This window comes from Panthera onca, chromosome A1, assembly GCF_046562875.1.
Source record: "Panthera onca isolate mPanOnc1 chromosome A1, mPanOnc1 haplotype 2, whole genome shotgun sequence".
Lineage (NCBI taxonomy): Eukaryota > Metazoa > Chordata > Mammalia > Carnivora > Felidae > Panthera > Panthera onca.
This window is the reverse complement of record NC_138339.1, coordinates 231,579,824-231,596,703: the sequence shown is the minus strand read 5'-3', so window position 1 is coordinate 231,596,703 and position 16,880 is coordinate 231,579,824. Positions and strand designations below refer to the sequence as shown.

The window sequence follows — 16,880 nt, the reverse complement described above, 5'->3', positions numbered from 1 at the left end:
CTCCGTGCTGGCCGCTCGGAGCCTGGAGCCTGCTTCGGATTCTGTGTCTCCCTCTCTCTCTGCCCCTCCCCTGCTCACGCTCTCTCTCAAAAATATACGGTAAAAAAAACTTTTTACAAGTCTCCATATACTTTCTGACATTTTTGCAAGCTACTTTTTGTAGAGTCCCTGTTGATGCCTGGCATTTAATTTTTGCCATAAAGACTTCTGACAGCTTTGCCAGCTTGCCAGATAAGTTCTTAGGCAAAACAGTGCTCTCGATATTTATTTTAAAATAACCTTATGACCCTACAAAATAGGTATTATTCTTATTCTATATGAAAAAAAAAAAAAAAAAGATCAAAGCCCACAGATGAAACAACTTGTTCCAAGTCGCTAGCTTGAAGCCAGGCCTGACTCCAAAGTCCGGGTATTCTCATGGTATTCTGAAATCTGAGGACTCAGGACCAGTCGAATGGACTGTTAAAAAGTGCTTCTGAGAAGCACGAGGGCAAAAAGTGGCACACAGATTGATGGAACCCAGGAAGCGATGCCCCCAGAGAACCAGGGGACCCGAGACGGCCAGGTTCCAGACTACTGGAAAAACGATCTTATCGGGCAGACAACTGTGAACTAAACAGCCCCCAAAGTTTTATTGTCGTGTGCAGCGTCTGGGAAGTCCAGAAGCAGCCCCCAGCGGAACCCGAGGTTCCAGGACCACTTCCGGTCAGCCACTACTCCCCTCTAGATTGTCCCCTCCGTGTATTATTTGAATAAAGTTGCTCTCAGTACACCGTAGACTTCTCTTACGCCAAAACACAGCTCAAGAAATGTAAAAAATAAAAATTAGGTAGTAATGTTTGAATATGTAGTAACTATTCTTTAAACCCAGATAGATTCTCACAACTCAAACACAAATCCCTTCTAAAGGCATTTTAAGAAATGTGTGTTTACCTCTTTTTATTGGTGGAAATCCTAGGAGAAACTGACACTCCCTTTTCTCCAGTGTTGATGTCCTATGTCTACACTGTATTTCTTGAAAGCTGTGATCTTGAAAAAGAGGCAGAACCACAACAACAACAAAATAGTATTCAAGGACAAACATTTGAGAGCATTGTCAAAGACCACCAAATAGTAAGGAAAATGTTTTCATACTCTAGTGCTGGTTTAAACTCTACTCCCCAAGGATTACGGGTTTCTCACTTAATCTTGCCCATGAACTCTTCCAGGAGCCACGCCCCTCTTGCCGAATCCCTAAAAGAGCTTCGCGTGCCTTGTGGTCTTGGGAAGAAGGCGCACTAGGTGGCAGGGGGTGGGGGGAGAAGCCGAGGGGGCCGCAGTGGCCACCCACTGCCGTGGCCAAGACGCCCACTCCACCAGGCTGGGGTGCCCGCGGTTAGAGAGAGGCTGGCGGCCAGAACGATAGGTTATCCGCCCCCCTCAAGCCCTCCTCTCACCTGTCTGCTGTCTGGCTACGAAGCGACTGTCAGCTGTCTGCCTACTACAAAGCCGTTATGGGGAAAAAACCGAAGGCTTGCCTGTGACAGTTACCAATAAGGATGGGGTGAGGGCAAGCCGAAGTTTGAGGAGTCATTTCCCTTTGATTTTGGTAAAGGCCGGTGCGGTGCGATTTTACTGCAGGACGTAAGGAAATAAATCGAAGGGAAGAAAAAGAGAAAAGCAGTGAAGAATAGGAAAATGCACCAAAATTACAAGCAGAAGCCATTTAAAAGAAGAAAATATTCTACAACAGATGAAGAAAGTTTTAATTTCTTTTCACATTAAACATTGTTTACCACAATCAGCTAACAGAAATTTCTGCAACATTGGTCAGATGACATAAAACTAAGGATAAATGTTTGTTATGAGAAAACCTCATTTAATGTGACTGACGATGTTAGATACTATATTTTTCATGATAGGAGAAGATACAACCTATCTCGAAGAGAAAGCAAATAATTCAGATCAAGGAGACATGCTGAGGTTTTAATAAAGAAGAAAAGCTTCGCCTTGTCCAGAACACTTAACAGAGTCTAGGATAATTTAGGTGAAAGAGGTGAGTTAGATACCAAGCACTGGGCAGGGTCACAGGCCCATAATTCAGGCTTTATTTACATTACCAGATCTATGCAGCCTTTACCTTTCGGTAAGTGAGCTGTTATTTTTGGCAGAGGGATCTTCAATAGTAGCCTTGGATATGATAAATCATATTGTAATCATCAGGCAGTCCAAGGAACTATTTTAAGAGGGATAGTTGAGTATGTTCGTGTATATACTATTAAGGCATCTAAATTTTTGGTGTTTTCAGTATATAATTTTACTGCTATTTTTTTTTTTTTTTCATTTTGCACAACAATGTTATTAGGAATTAAGTGACACAATTCTTTCTCTACTAATGAACGAGTTTATCCATTTTGCAAACTTTAAATTGAGGTCTTGTAGAAGGGAAATTTGTAACAGGAGAACACACAGAAAAATATATTGAAAACCAATAGAGAGTATTTTTTAAACCATCATACAAATTCAATCATAATGAACTGATAGTCTTTAACTTTGGAAAAACAGAAGAGCAATTAGAATTAAAACAGGTATTAAAAATAATCACCAGTAGTTTGCTTTATAAAAGAACAGAGCCAGAAATGGCTTAATTGCCCAATGTAGTAACTACCAGATTCTTCTTTAGTCAAACACTAACGGAATTCACATTTGAGCTAGTCAACAAAGCATATAAATATTTAACATCCGGATACAACATTTTAGTGATAACAGAGACTGCATAATTCTACCCATTGTTGCTCTGTGCACAAATTAACCAGGTTAAATATCAAAGATACACTGTGAATACTCCTGAAACTAACAATGGAATATGACACAAAATTTTTAAAGACTCAGAAATAAAAGTAGAACACAATTTTAACATGGATGAGACGGTGCTTAAACAACAATCAACTTAATCAAGACCTTGAAAATTACCACTGAAATAAATGCACTACGATATTTTATTTTTAGTTTACAGAAAGAATCTCTAAGTACAGGTTGCAGAAAGAAAATGTTTAGTGCTATTTACATTCATTTTAAAACTCTGCTCTATACAAATTTAATTCTGATCAGTATGAACAATATTTTCGTAGATCTACTGCATATAAAGCCTTTTCATCAAAGCACTGATAATGAGTAAAACAACCTGATTACCTTTAGACAAAGCTGACCACTGGAAACCATTTACACTTAAAGTCTTCTTAAGGGCCATGGACACTTAAAGTACAGAACACAATGTCAGCCTGCAACTTCGTTCTCATAAAGGCTAAAGTTATTTATATGGAATATTGTTCTATATACTACACGCCAATCTATATTTAAGTTCTATAGTTAGGTATTTTATAAGTTTTTTATTAAATATATTCTACACATATTTGTAATTTCATCCAGGAAGAATTTCTTCCCAGTGAAAAAATATAAAATCTTTTATATCTTTACAGGTTTAGATGAAACTAGCTCATGCTTTAGTGCTGTGCAAATTGGTTTTAGCATTATCAATTTTTAAATTATTGGTACAAAACAAAAGAATGGCCTCCTAAATCATGTAGTACGCCTTAAAAATCAGCTTTTGATTTTAATACAATTGCAAGCACTAATACCAAATGCAAACTACATAAAGAAACAAAATCGGTCACTATGGAGAATTATTTCAATTTTAAGAATTCATTTGAACCCCAATGAGTGAGTGTGACACTGGACGGTTACAGACGAGCAATTTTGGAAAAATCCAATTTGCTGATCTTCAAATACATAAAATTGATAAGTAAATGAGGTTTTCTATTATCTCTGTGCGGCAATGAACGTCTACGAGAATGGAACTGACCCTCCCACGTTAAGGCTAGGAAGCGCACTCGCACCCCTTTTGTGCTGTGTGGACAAGCACTCGGTGACCGCGGGACTGAGGAGTGCAGGTGTGAAAGGAAAAGCAATTCGTTTCGTCAGCTCTCCGCCGAGTGCTTTAAACAACAGGCACGTTTTGTTTTTTCGTTTGTTGCCATGAAAATAGTCACACTCAGTTTTGTACTCTGTGCCAGTGCAGCCACCGTGGCTGACTTTGATAGAATTCACCCAACATTTCCATTTCTATTCCATTTTTCCCTCTCCAGTGGGCCCACTAATTAACTTCATTAATTGCCGAGTGTTTTCCAGTGCGGAATTGTGTTTCCGAGCACTTTTAAGGTACCATAAACCATGTTGTAAAATCTGCTGATGAAGAAAATAATGTCAATCTTTTTTAGTGCAAACTATATTTGGAACACTTGATTTGTTAGTTCTGGTGATGAAAATTTCTGTGGCGGCAAAATGGTTTCCGCTAGGAAGGTAACTTGCGAACTGTGCGCCTAGAGATTGACAGCATCCAAAAACCAATAGATCTTAAAACTGCTCAACAGAAACGAAGATACTAGAAATAAAAACGCATGGTGAAAAAATGTTCTTGGTTCTTTTTACTTTGATGAGGAAAGATGACAGTGTTCATGGGATCATTCAGGTCCATGGATTTACAGGCAGACTCTTCCTAAGGGTTTCCGAAGCAATGTCGGGTCTCTTCTGTCCCAGCAGCGTGAAAGACATAGACCACATGACAGCACACGCAGCACACGGTGTCTACAGGATTACGCAACAATTACTCTCTCCAGTCTTTTCGCGATTCCTCTGACCTAGAGAAAATGCAGAGAAGCCTTGCTTACCAAAGTGCTCGAATCAGGGGCTGGGGGGGAAGGGGTGGCATCCAAACATAGTAAGAATTTGTTTTTAATGTCTGCAATTTTTTTTTTTTAATTAAAAAGCTGTAATTATAATTACAGCCTGTTTTCATTATAGCCTGTTTCCAGGATGTCTGGTTATTTGCTTAACAAGCTCTGTCCATAAACAATGAAAACTTCCTTTCCCTCAGAAGGTTCAGAAAAAAACCAAGAACCATTTCGAGTGCCTGTCTCCACGGCTCAAGTGAGTAACAACCTCTGCGGTACCCGGCTTACCTTGAGAGTTTGGCTCTGGCAATGTCTCTCTGGCCACCAAATGCATCACCGTTGTTTTGCCAAAAGGAAGTTTTAATGCTATGGGAAAAGCAGAAGGTAGTTTGTGACATACATACTGACCGACTGAAATCACCAGTCGGAACTGAAACCACGTAAAGAATCGATCGCTTTCTGCAGGACTTCCTCAGCAGACTGAACTTCTTACCAGTTAGAGCACGTCTTACAAAATGAGATTAGGTCAATATTCTCAGAAACAATTCAGAAATTATTCTGCCCAGCTATGGCCATTAGTCTGACACAGATATCCGTAATGCTTAAGAAAGGGGACAAGAGAAAATGCTTAAGAAAAGGGACAAGAGAAAAGGGGACAAGAGGAGAAAAGAAACTAAAAAAATTTTTCGAGACTACCTTTTCTAGATTAGGGAAAAGTTTAGATTAAAAGAGACTTGTTTCTAAATCTAATTATCTGTGAAATATGCAGTCACTTAAGAAAATTACTGCCTTGAACATACCACCGTGGTGTCGAAACAGAAGAAACAACAAACTTAATTTTAAATCTTTATTCTCAACCCTGTAGAATTCAGTTAGAAAACAATTTTCTCTCAAAGGTTACTTTAAGAGAATCACTGTCTTGGTATTCTTAATAATCACTGTTTTCTAATTAAGTCTTAATTTAAAAGGTTTTTCTCATTCCTAATAGAACGGTTTTATTATGAAAAGTTTGAGACGTAGAATAATGTAACACACACCCATATGTCCACAAACCACTTGAGCAAATACAAACACTGAGTTTCATGGTGAATGTCTTTGTTATTCTGTATATAAAATTAGAAGCAACCAGTATAAAACAACTTAGGAAGTTATTGCCACAGGCGGGATGTTTCAGGTCTGACATCCAGAACTACATTCTCTTCACTAACTACAAACTTAAGGCAGGTTTATAATCAGGCAAGTGTGGCCCTCCCGTTACCTGCTTCTGAAATCCTGCTCTATAGGATGATGGTTAACATGCAGATTTAAAGAAGAGTACTAAATACCTTCAATGCTATTAATATTTAACGTAACCAAGGTGAGTTTCCATCTTACTTAAAGTTGGTCAGCCATTATTTGGTCTACTCTCTTGACTTCTCAAGTTCAAGTGAAGTAGGATGGCTCATAAATACACACTACGATGAAAGAAGAGGAGGGACTTTTCCGGAGAATCCTCTAGGTTTGATTTAACAATAAAATGCAAATAAGATTTGCTATTATAAAAAGTCTCATTAAGTGTACTGGGAAAACCTGACTGCACTTAAAGCTGCATATCACTCCCCTTCCATTTCTGGACTCTATCTAGTAAGCCAGATCTGGGTTGAAAATCACATCTCTGCGACTTGCCAACAGGAGACGAGTCACGAGCAAGTCAGTCACCTGCTCCCAGGCCTCAGTTTCCCGTGCCCAAATTGGAGATGGCAATTCTGTCACCTGCCCCTTCCAGCTGTATCGATTAAATGAAGTAATCCAAGGAAAGTGCTTACGGGGCTCGGAACAAAGAAAGCAGGCGGTAAACACCACCCTGTTCTGGTCATCATCAGTTTGAGAAAGCAACGAATCTCAGAAAACAGGTAAGTGAATGGAGACGCTGCTCAGGCCTGGGAAGCTGCTGGGTAAAGGTTTACCATTTGAAGCTACACATTTGATGGGGATTATTATTTTTCTTCTGCATTTGAATTTTAACTAGAAATAGTAGATATTGATGCTAACAGTATCAAAGAAGGTAAAGGGAAGAGGGATACAAGAATGTAAGAGGCTTTCTCTTTCCTTCTCTGCGGATGCCTCTGCTTTCTACTGTGACACCGTACAATATCCACAACAGTTTTCAACCTTACATAAAAATCACCCAGGAATTCAATTATTCCAGTTGTAGACTGGGAGATGGGGAGGGGGAGAGGAAAAAGAGAGAGGGAGAGAGAGAGAAAGAGAGGGAGGGAGGGAAAGAGACTGCGAGAGAGAGAGAGAGCTTTCCTCCAACTAGCCAGCATGCAGAAATCTGCATTTTTCAAAATAAGTATTCCAGCTGATTCTTATGCCAGAGTCTCCGGCACATTTTGGGAAACAATGATCTGGAATGTATTGGATGTCAAACTTGTAGCTGATCTTATTTTCTTTTATCCTTCTTTATCCTTAATAAGACAGTTATCATACCATTTCTTTGGTAGACTGAAATTCTATGCAACTAAAAGGTTGTATCTCAAAAAAGGACATTCAGGGCTATGTTTTAAGGAAACTTGGTAACAAAAAAATTACTAGAAGCACCAAGTCTCCTGGTTTAACCACCCACAAAGTGCCTGAACCCCACCCATGGCTGTACCTACTACTTGTACGGAACCAATAACAAGGATTTCACTCTTTTCCCTTAGTGATATATCCCTTCTTTAGGCAGCCTGACATGTTCACATAATTTTGTACTGAATAATCTGTCCACTTGATTTCCAGCTGTTGGTCCTAAGTCTAATTCAGAGGTTAAACCAGAGCAAGTCTCAAGCCATGCAAACCTAGCCTACGCCCTTCTCCACACAAGCCATTCAAACATCTGAAGACAGTTACTACGGCCCTGTGTACCGTCTCCTTTATTATCCACACTCAAGAACACACGGAGACTAAAAAGAACAATTGTGACCAAGAAACAAACAGTTGAATGTTATTATTCAACCTTTATCAAACACCCAGGTATACTGATCAACTTGAAAGGTCTGGCTTATGCTTCCATGTTATTTGTCTAAATCACTAAGACCAGAAGTCGTTTATTTTGTTTTTGAAAATATTGACAGCAATACAGAAGGAAAATAGTAACAAGTCAATCTGTTAATTATACAAACACAAATTCCAAAGAAGTACTAGTAAAAATTTACACTTTAATGGGAATGAATCAGGAGTTTGATTTTAACACAAATCCCATGATCTTCCTTTAATACAAAGTTGAAACTTTGGGGCCACAACAAAAAGATAATGAAAGACGTAAGGGAAATTTCTCACATACGTCAATACTCAAACGGAAACAGAGTCTCAAGATTCATCCATGCAGTTAAGATATTAAATTCAATCAACATCACAAGAGCTTATATGAAGCAGAGACAATCAAGTAAAGACTAAAGATAGCCTATCCTTCATGAAGGAGTTGGTCCATGCAACTTTGTGAAAGATCTATAAAAAGAACAACAAAACCAAAAAAAAAAAAAAAAAAGCTGTATTTTATTTATTTAGTTTTACTTATTTGTTTCAAATGTGTAATATATACTTGGAAAAGAACCATCTACAGGCAAAAAAAAAGATTGGGGGGTCAGCTACCTGGAGATGAATGGACTTGCCGAGAGATCAATAGCCTCTAATAACTTATTTTATTTTAATGCTTAGTTTATATCACTCATTCATTCTTCAATTTATTTCAGCTAAGACACACACACACACACACACACACACACACACACACACACACACAGTTCACTGATTTCTCCTACCTGCCCCCTCTGGCAACCACAAATCTGTTCTGTGAGCTTGGTTTGTTCGTTTCTGTATTTATCGATCATCCTCATATCAAAGAGCATGTGGTGTTTGTCTTTCTCTAACTTATTTCACTTATTTCCATGTTGTAAATGGCAAGACTTCATTCTTTTTTATGGCTGGCTAATATTCCTGTGTGTGTGTGTGTGTGTGTCCCATTTTCTTCAGAAATGCGTATCATCAATAAACACAGGTTGCTTCTACATCTTGACTATGTAAACGATGCTGCAACGAACATGGTGCGGCTATCTTTTTGGAGTCAGGGTTTTCATTTTTTCAGGTAAAAACACAGAAGTGAAGTTGCTGGAACATATGGTGGTTCTATTTTTTACTATTTTGAAAACATTTTTCAAAGCTACATTTTGAAAGTAGCTCGGTAGACAGCAGCACTTTTTAGACTAGTTATCTAACACTGCCACTGAACCCTGGTCGTGAGTGAAATGCTGTCCTGCAATGCTCCACCTGCCTGATACTGTCATCATAAATCATTTGCATCCATCTTCGCCGGCCCTTATCACCCCCTACGCTGAGTGGGTTTTATCCGTTTCTACTACGCAATACTAATGCACCCTGAGGATTCTATCTTGTTCCACCCTGTATCTCCGTGCGGCATGTAAGAAATAAATACATGCTGAAGGAACGAATGAAAATATCCTACCTTTAAGGAAACACAGTAAACATTTCATTGTTAGGTTTAGAGAAAAAAGTCATACTATATTTAAACAAAAATATAAAAGTAGATCACCTCATTTGCCTACCGATCTCTAATTATCAGAATATACTTACAAACCCTGCTGGTGGTAGAGAATGTACCCCATTAGGAGGCACTATTGAGCTACATTTCTCCAATCACATGTAAAGAGCAGTGACACCAAAAAAGTGTTTATTGTGTGCCAAGCACTGTTCTAAGTGCTTTGAAGACAGAGACTAATTTGACCCTCCCGACCTAGGAGGTAGGCACTGTTGTTAGCCCATTTTATTGATGAGAAAAGTGAGGTAGCTACCCCAAGGGTACACAGAAGGAAGTGGTGGCGCTAGGATACAGCTTAGACCATCTGGTTCTAAATCTGCTTTTAATCCCCGTACTACACTGTGTCTCTGATGTTACCCCTTTACCTTCATTCTTGCACGACGGGCAATTGTATCAGTTAGAGTCAAACTGAAAACAAATTATCATAAATTTTTCCTACTTTGTGTGTCTGGCTTTAACTTAAAAATATTACATCTGATTTATATTATCTAAAAAGTACAATAAAATTAAATTCACAAAATAATAGGTATAGACTACTTCTAATGAGAGTTTATTTCATAAGGGAGTAAATACTTATCACAGTGCTAAACTTAAATTTATGAGAATGCAAAATGTAAAGAATAGGCAGAATTTATGAGTTTGAAATTATAATTTTTTTGTAAAATCAGACAATAGCATTTAAAAAAATTTTTTTTAATTAAAAAAAAATTTTTTTTTAACGCTTTATTTATTTTTGAGACAGGGAGAGACAGAGCATGAACAGGGGAGGGTCAGAGAGAGGGAGACACAGAATCTCAAACAGGCTCCAGGCTCTGAGCTGTCAGCACAGAGCCCGACGCGGGGCTCGAACTCATGGACTGCGAGATTGTGCCGTGAGCCGAAGTCGGCCGCTTAACCGACTGAGCCACCCAGGTGCCCCTAAAAAAATGTTTTTTAACATTTATTCATTTTTAAGAGACAGAGAGAGACAGAGCACGAGCGGTGGAGGGGCAGAAAGAGAGGAAGACACATAATCCAAACCAGGCTCCAGGCTCTGAGCTGTCAGCACAGAGCGCGAGGGAGGTCTTGAACCGACAGACGGTGAGATCATGACCTGAGCCAAAGGCAGCGCGGCCCTTAACTGAGCCACCCAGGTGCCCCAGACAAGGCATTTAAGCAAACAAATGAATAATGCTGCATGAAGTAAACATTAAATCCCATTACAAAGGTGATTATTACCTCCTAATGTGACATTTCCATGTAGAAATCGTCCTTGATAAATAAGTCGTAGAATATTTGGACTGCTGACCTGTTCTTCCTCCCAGTCTGAAAAGAAGGAGTGAACTGTTAGGTGTATTTAAAGACAGAGTTAAGGTATTATTTCATTGTTCAAAACATTCAGATGCAAATCGGATAGAGAACACATCAAAGAAGACACCTGGAGCCTCCCAATAATGGAAACAGTCACCACTCACAACAGTCAATCACTGCAGGCCTGCCTGGTTCTTGGTAGTGCTTCTCATTAATAAGAGCTACAGAAAGACTAGTGTTTGCTTAAGAACAAAATATAGTCCTGAAGGTTAAAACTTAAAACAAGATGGGGAAAAAAATCTAATCCTAGGTAAAGTGAAATGTCATTTGAAAATTAATTGCTATTACCAGTAATTAACAAAGAATATTACAATGTTCCGATATCCGTACCTGTTAAATTATGTATCTGAAGCTAGAAACAATTTAACAAAGATTTTAATATACCCATATAGAGAAAAACAAAAACATTATACCTCAATAAGGCTGGAGAACAAAAAATTTTAAAATAACAAAAAAAATTAACGATGTTTACTTCTGGATGTTGATTTATTACGTTGTCTTCTGAAGCCAAATGATAAACATTATAGAAGACACAACTTTTAGTTCACTTTGCCCAAATACTCTGACGAAACTCGAAAAATAACATATGTTAGAAGATACTACACAAATATGAAAGCTAGGGAAGTATATAAAGAAAATCAAAAGACAAACTGGATGGGTAACAGAATATTTCATTTTGTGTATAATGTATGTTATAGTGAAATATGGAATACTACTCTCTTAAAATAATGATTTAATAAGGACTGGTACTGGCCAGGGTCCAGGGTTAGTCATTTTACTAGCTGGTGGATATAATAATTTAAGTTCCTACTGTGACAAAGATTTGAGAATTCTATTATCTCTCTCAAGAATTCTAGTATGATGTGTTTGTTTCCTACAGAAGCTCCTATTACCAGGAGGTAACTATCAATACAAGGATGAGTTTAAAATATCCTGAAGAGAAGTGACAGAAAAGAGGTAAGTAGAGCACTTTCCTTCTGAGTGTTCAAAATGACGAATATGAACTTGATAAAAGCGTGCCCCCCACTGACTCAGCACAACAGAAGTGGGAGAGGAGACATGCACTGGAGTCATTTCTCCCCCAGCTCCCGGTACCTTTTCTCCTGGTCCGTTCCCCCCCCCCCCACCCCCCCACCCGCCCTTATGTGCCTCTGCTGCCTTCTGATCCTAGTGCTCTCAGGTCCCTCTTCTTCTAAAAGAAAGATCAACTAAGCCTTTACCATTTTAGTATGGACTACTCTGAATTCACCACACCCCAAATTACTGTTTAATAGACTATTTCTGGTCAAGATGAAAGTGTCCATATAAATAAAGACAAATGACAGGGCCTAATTCACTGGAAAAAAAATATTCTAAAAATATTTAAACTATTGTTTTGAGATGCAGAAACTTAAAGGTACACACTTCATGATTTTAGAGACTGTTGTGATTTCCATGCACTTCATGGGTTTAATATGCTATCTACCCTCCCCTCTCAGAGGATCTAAAATTTAGCAAGACCTACAGAAGAACAATGCTTTAAGGAGGAATTTCAGCAACTAGTAACATGTATTGAGTGGCTACTGTTTTGCACCCCAACCCGGTAAGAGCTAGGTGTCTGATTACTCCGCCTATTAGCAATATGCCGCTAAACTGCCAGAGCAGACCAAGGACAGCTAACTGTTGCCAAAAATACACCGCACCAAGTGGTTTTTTTTTCTACTCATTTAATGTTTACTACACTTTCATTATTAGCACTAATATTTCATATTAGCAAATATTTACATGTGCTGACCTTTGGTGTATCGAGATAAAATGTAGAGCTAGGTTTTTAATTTAAATATTTTATATAAAATAAAAATGACTGATTCCTATTCCCTGCATTGTCTAAAACTGCAAAGCAGAAGTGGTAAACTTAGGAAAGGCTGGGCTCAAAAATTTGTATGTGAAAATAAGTAACGTAAGATTGATACGATTTCAGTGCTCGTAGATGGCGGTTCATTCATTCGGGACACCATTTATGGCAAACACCTGCACTTGAGTCCTGTCTTTGTTTACTCTGTCAGGATTTTTAAGGAATTAAAAGCAATTTTAATATCTAAGTCTAACAATTATGATGGTAAAGGTATATTTTTTTGCCACAAGTTACAATGCTGCCCTCCACTAATTACTGTTTAAGAGGGACTGCCCTTTTTTGTCTTGTGTAACATTTTCTACAATACCATCGATGTCCAAACTGACCTTTACCCTCTCCTCCCCAAATCAGAGAAGGAATCTTCTATATCATATTTAGTAAAACATCACTATTACACAGGTATTTAAAAATGCTTTTCCAGGGCACCTGGGTGGCCCAGTCAAGCGTCCAACTTTGGCTTAGGTCATGACCTCATGATTCATGAGTTCGAGCCCCATGTCAGCCTCTATGTGGACAGCTCAGAGCCTGAAGCCTGCTTGAGATTCTGTGTCTCCCTCACTCTCTGCCCTCCCCTGCTCATGCTGTGTGTGTCTCTCTCTCTCTCAAAAATAAATAAACATTAAAAGAAAAAAATTTTTAAATGCTTTTCCTACTATAGTCATCTGTCCTGCCTGGCTATGAAGAAAATCTAATATTCTTAGGGCCCCAAGTTTAATCTTCTTCCGCTTTTCTGAAATTCCTTCTTACCTCTAACCTTTAGAGGTTACCCTTAGTCCCTTGGTTACCAATGGAAAAAAGATCCAGTCATTTGAAAGTATTTGTCTAAACCAGTGTTTCTCAAGTGCAGGTCTATGAATCCTGAGTTCATGAACAACACAGCCGTGCTCCTAGGGTCTAAAAGTCCTCCTCAAGAATTTTTAAATCATGCTTTCATTTTAATGATAATCTGGAAGAGATTACCCACATCGTTCAAATAATCACCTTGTACTGCCTTGGGATTTATTGCCCACATATGCAGTTTATGATCGTACTGGCACCAAGCAGTACCTCTTTAATTGTCAAGAGGCTCATAAGAAAAGAACGGAGGTTGGCTAAATGCGTAAACGATGCATTCTTGCTAAGTGACAATTGGGTACACTGTGTGAAGGAAGCTTTTGTGGTGAACAGAGGCAAGCCAAGCTCAATGGTCCTTTACTTGTGGTGCAAGGAGGGAGTTGGTTTTAGCAAATATACATCATCTGGCACATCAATGTTGTTAACTCGAACATTATTGGTTTTTGAGTTATACTTGTGCTTGTGGTTGTATATGAGTTAATAAGGATAAAGCATCTTAATTGGGTTTTATGTTTCTATCTTTAAAAAAAAAAAACACTCCAACAAAAATAATTGGAATCAGCACTAGGGAATCTACAGGAATTTTCTTCCTCTAAAGGAGTTCCATATATCATTTAAGGTTCAGAAACACTGATCTGATTGATTCATTTTGAATACACTGTGTTCTTTGTTGAAATGAGTCTTGTCCTTTAAAAGTCCAAATTGTTTTCACTAGTAAAATTAAGTGAATCAGCTGAAACCTTCATTATCACTATAACACATGCCCTAAAAAGGATGTAGATGACCGAGGCAAAGTTCAAAGGAAAAACACAAGCTAACGACTCACTTTAGGATGGCAAGACAAAGTCTCATTACATGCAAAAGAATCAGAGAAGAAAGGAATACCATCCTCCCCTCTCTCAAATTTTGTTTTGTCACGGATACTGGCTTGAAAATGCAATGCGTAAATGGATTTTATACCTTCTTGCCCCTTGTAGATCAGAGGACACATGAAGTGACATGAATTAGAAACTTTGTGTTAAACTCAATGTTAAACTGGTTACGTATAGGATAGAACAATGAGAATGCATTATAATTTTTTTAAAACCTTGTTTCTCTTTCCTCTTACTTTGTATTCTGGTATAAATAGATTTACTGATATGAAAGTGTGCGCACGTGTTAGCTATGTTGTGTTTTCCTTTTAAAAACTAATTTTCATTTACATTAAAATGGTTCTGAGGCAAAAACAGGGGTTTTGCAAACTGGCTCCTTCCCCATTTTGCAATGAGGTAGCGGGAGAGCAAAACCTAAGGATGAACACAGTGTTCCTTCCCCTTTAACGCTGAAGGCTGATACCCTCAATTATTTGTCCTTCTTTTGTATCTTTCTAATTTTTTCAAAATGTTTGTGAAACAAGGTAGGGTATCAAGAATTAACATTATTCATTCTCAAGAGAAAAACACCACTCACCCATTGGCCAATTGTCATACACATGCTTCGCAATGTCAGAAGCAGAATCATTAGGAGAAAACAGGAACTCTTTTGTTTTCCCGCTTACCAAGATGAGGCGCAAATTTATCTGAAAGAAGACAATGATTCTTTTAATATAAATCTTGAAATTTTTAAAGTAAAAATATGACTCTAGGCTTTTCATTTCAATCACATTCTAAAGTATTACTAAATGCCATTTTCTGGGTTTTACTTATTTAAATTCTATAAAGCCTTTCTTTTTTTAAAGAATGGGAATTTCGCATATGACTTTATTTCCATTATTTTATTTATTATGTATGGGGGCAGATATATTTGCCTTAATAAATGAACAAAGGAAAACCAAAATTCATCATACTTTTATATTTAATTGCTCTAACAATGTTCAGAATTGGACACATACTACCCATTGAAAAACAAAAGTGCTGACCTTGCAGATCACATCACTCAATGGGAAAAAAATTTAGTTGATAATCTACTTCTTAGAAAAAATGAGGAGGGAACAATAAATTATACATAGCATTTTAGCCTATAAAAATCACTCAAGTCTAAACAAACTAACCAGAAACAATAAAGACTTTACAGTGGTTAAAGGAGGAATCAATAATAGTAGTTGTATCAATCCCAAACGCAATCATTTATTTGGGGACAGTAAAGGAGGAGCTATGTGTGACAAAGGCCATAAATTCATGCTCAGTGAATAAACTAAGGTAAATAAATAAAGGAATTAAAGTTTTTGAGATCCAATGAATTTACATTTCCAAAGAAATATATTTGTTTATACCTTTTGTAACACATTTCTAAATGTTCATTTTTAAAAATATTTTTTCGCTATCCAGAATTAATTTGATGTTATTTTTAAAAACTATGGTATCACTCATTTCTCTGTTACGGAAATGCAGGTGGGGTTTTCTGTACTTCTGGGACTGTTAAAGAGGGCAAATAAGACCTTCCCCAAAGTTGGGCCTACTCCAGAGCGGAGTCCTGGGACCGGCCCAGCTGCTTTATATATAAAGAACAGAGAGCGTCATTGTACTGGTTTGATTGTACCCAGTCCCAGGTTAGCCAAGCTCTCTTCTTCAGTTACCAATACTTTTTCCTCTTAAAAAAAAAAAAAAAAAAAAAAAAAGATACCAGAACATCTTGAAGATGGCCACGTCTACAGTGAATAAATTGGCTCCTAACACAGTCCCATTAAAGATACCAGGTCACTGATTTACTATCTCTCACCACCATGGCCAATGCCACTTCCCAGTGCCTCAGCACTTTGAAAAAGTATTGAAAGTTATAAAATAACTCCTCTAGAGAAATGCTCTGCACAAACAATTCCTCATTCACTGGGATGTGGCTGGATCCCATATTAGATGGGGTAGATACAATATTAGAAATTGTATTCTAACTGTATGTGCATTGTATCTCCATAAAAAAGTTTTTTAGAAGATCAGAGAAAAATCTATATTCCGGGTGAAAAGCTCTTTCTATATGTTCATTAAGAATTTCTTGCCGCCTTTCCTAACCAGAATGGAATTAGACCAAAGAGCCTAATATAGGAAGAAATCTGATGAAATCACACTGCAGCAAACAAGTAAATTCAAGTTCCATCTGAATAATTCAATAATAGTTTGTAAGGACGATTACATTTTAAGAAAGCACCACATACTTATTTCCTATAACAAATCAGTAATGAGTGATTCTTAAGGCAAGAAACCCAACAAGCCTATAATACGAATTTTAGTTGTCAGAGATGCCCTACTCATAGCAATCTCTTTATATGTGAATGTTGATAAATATACACTATACTTTGAAATTATATGGAGACTTTCAATGGCTTCCCACTTCTACAATAGTATACGAGCCCTTCAGTCATTAATGCCCAAGAAATTATGCCCCTCATAATGGCTCAGCCACATGTTTTTAACCAGAAAGATAATTAAATTCAAGCCTCCTAAAGATTATGTAAATGATATGAATCTACTTTTTCTCAGAATCATCTTTTTAAGTTCAAAATTAATTTCTACTGGGCTTTTATTCAAATTATAATGTCTAC

The 16,880-nt window shown here is 37.7% G+C and overlaps 1 protein-coding gene across 1 annotated transcript in view; it reads right to left on the bottom strand.

Moving 5' to 3' along the window:
- Window positions 1-1,721: 1,721 nt before the first annotated feature.
- UBL3 (ubiquitin like 3) overlaps window positions 1,722-16,880 on the bottom strand; it is a 66,189-nt gene continuing 51,030 nt past the window's right edge. The window contains exons 2-5 of the mRNA XM_060637449.3: window positions 14,816-14,924; window positions 10,507-10,593; window positions 4,998-5,075; window positions 1,722-4,676 (exon numbers count right to left, since the gene is read on the bottom strand). Of these exons, the coding sequence (XP_060493432.1) occupies window positions 4,624-4,676; window positions 4,998-5,075; window positions 10,507-10,593; window positions 14,816-14,924 (327 nt within the window). The 3' untranslated portion in view covers window positions 1,722-4,623. The remainder of the gene's footprint in view (window positions 4,677-4,997; window positions 5,076-10,506; window positions 10,594-14,815; window positions 14,925-16,880) is intronic.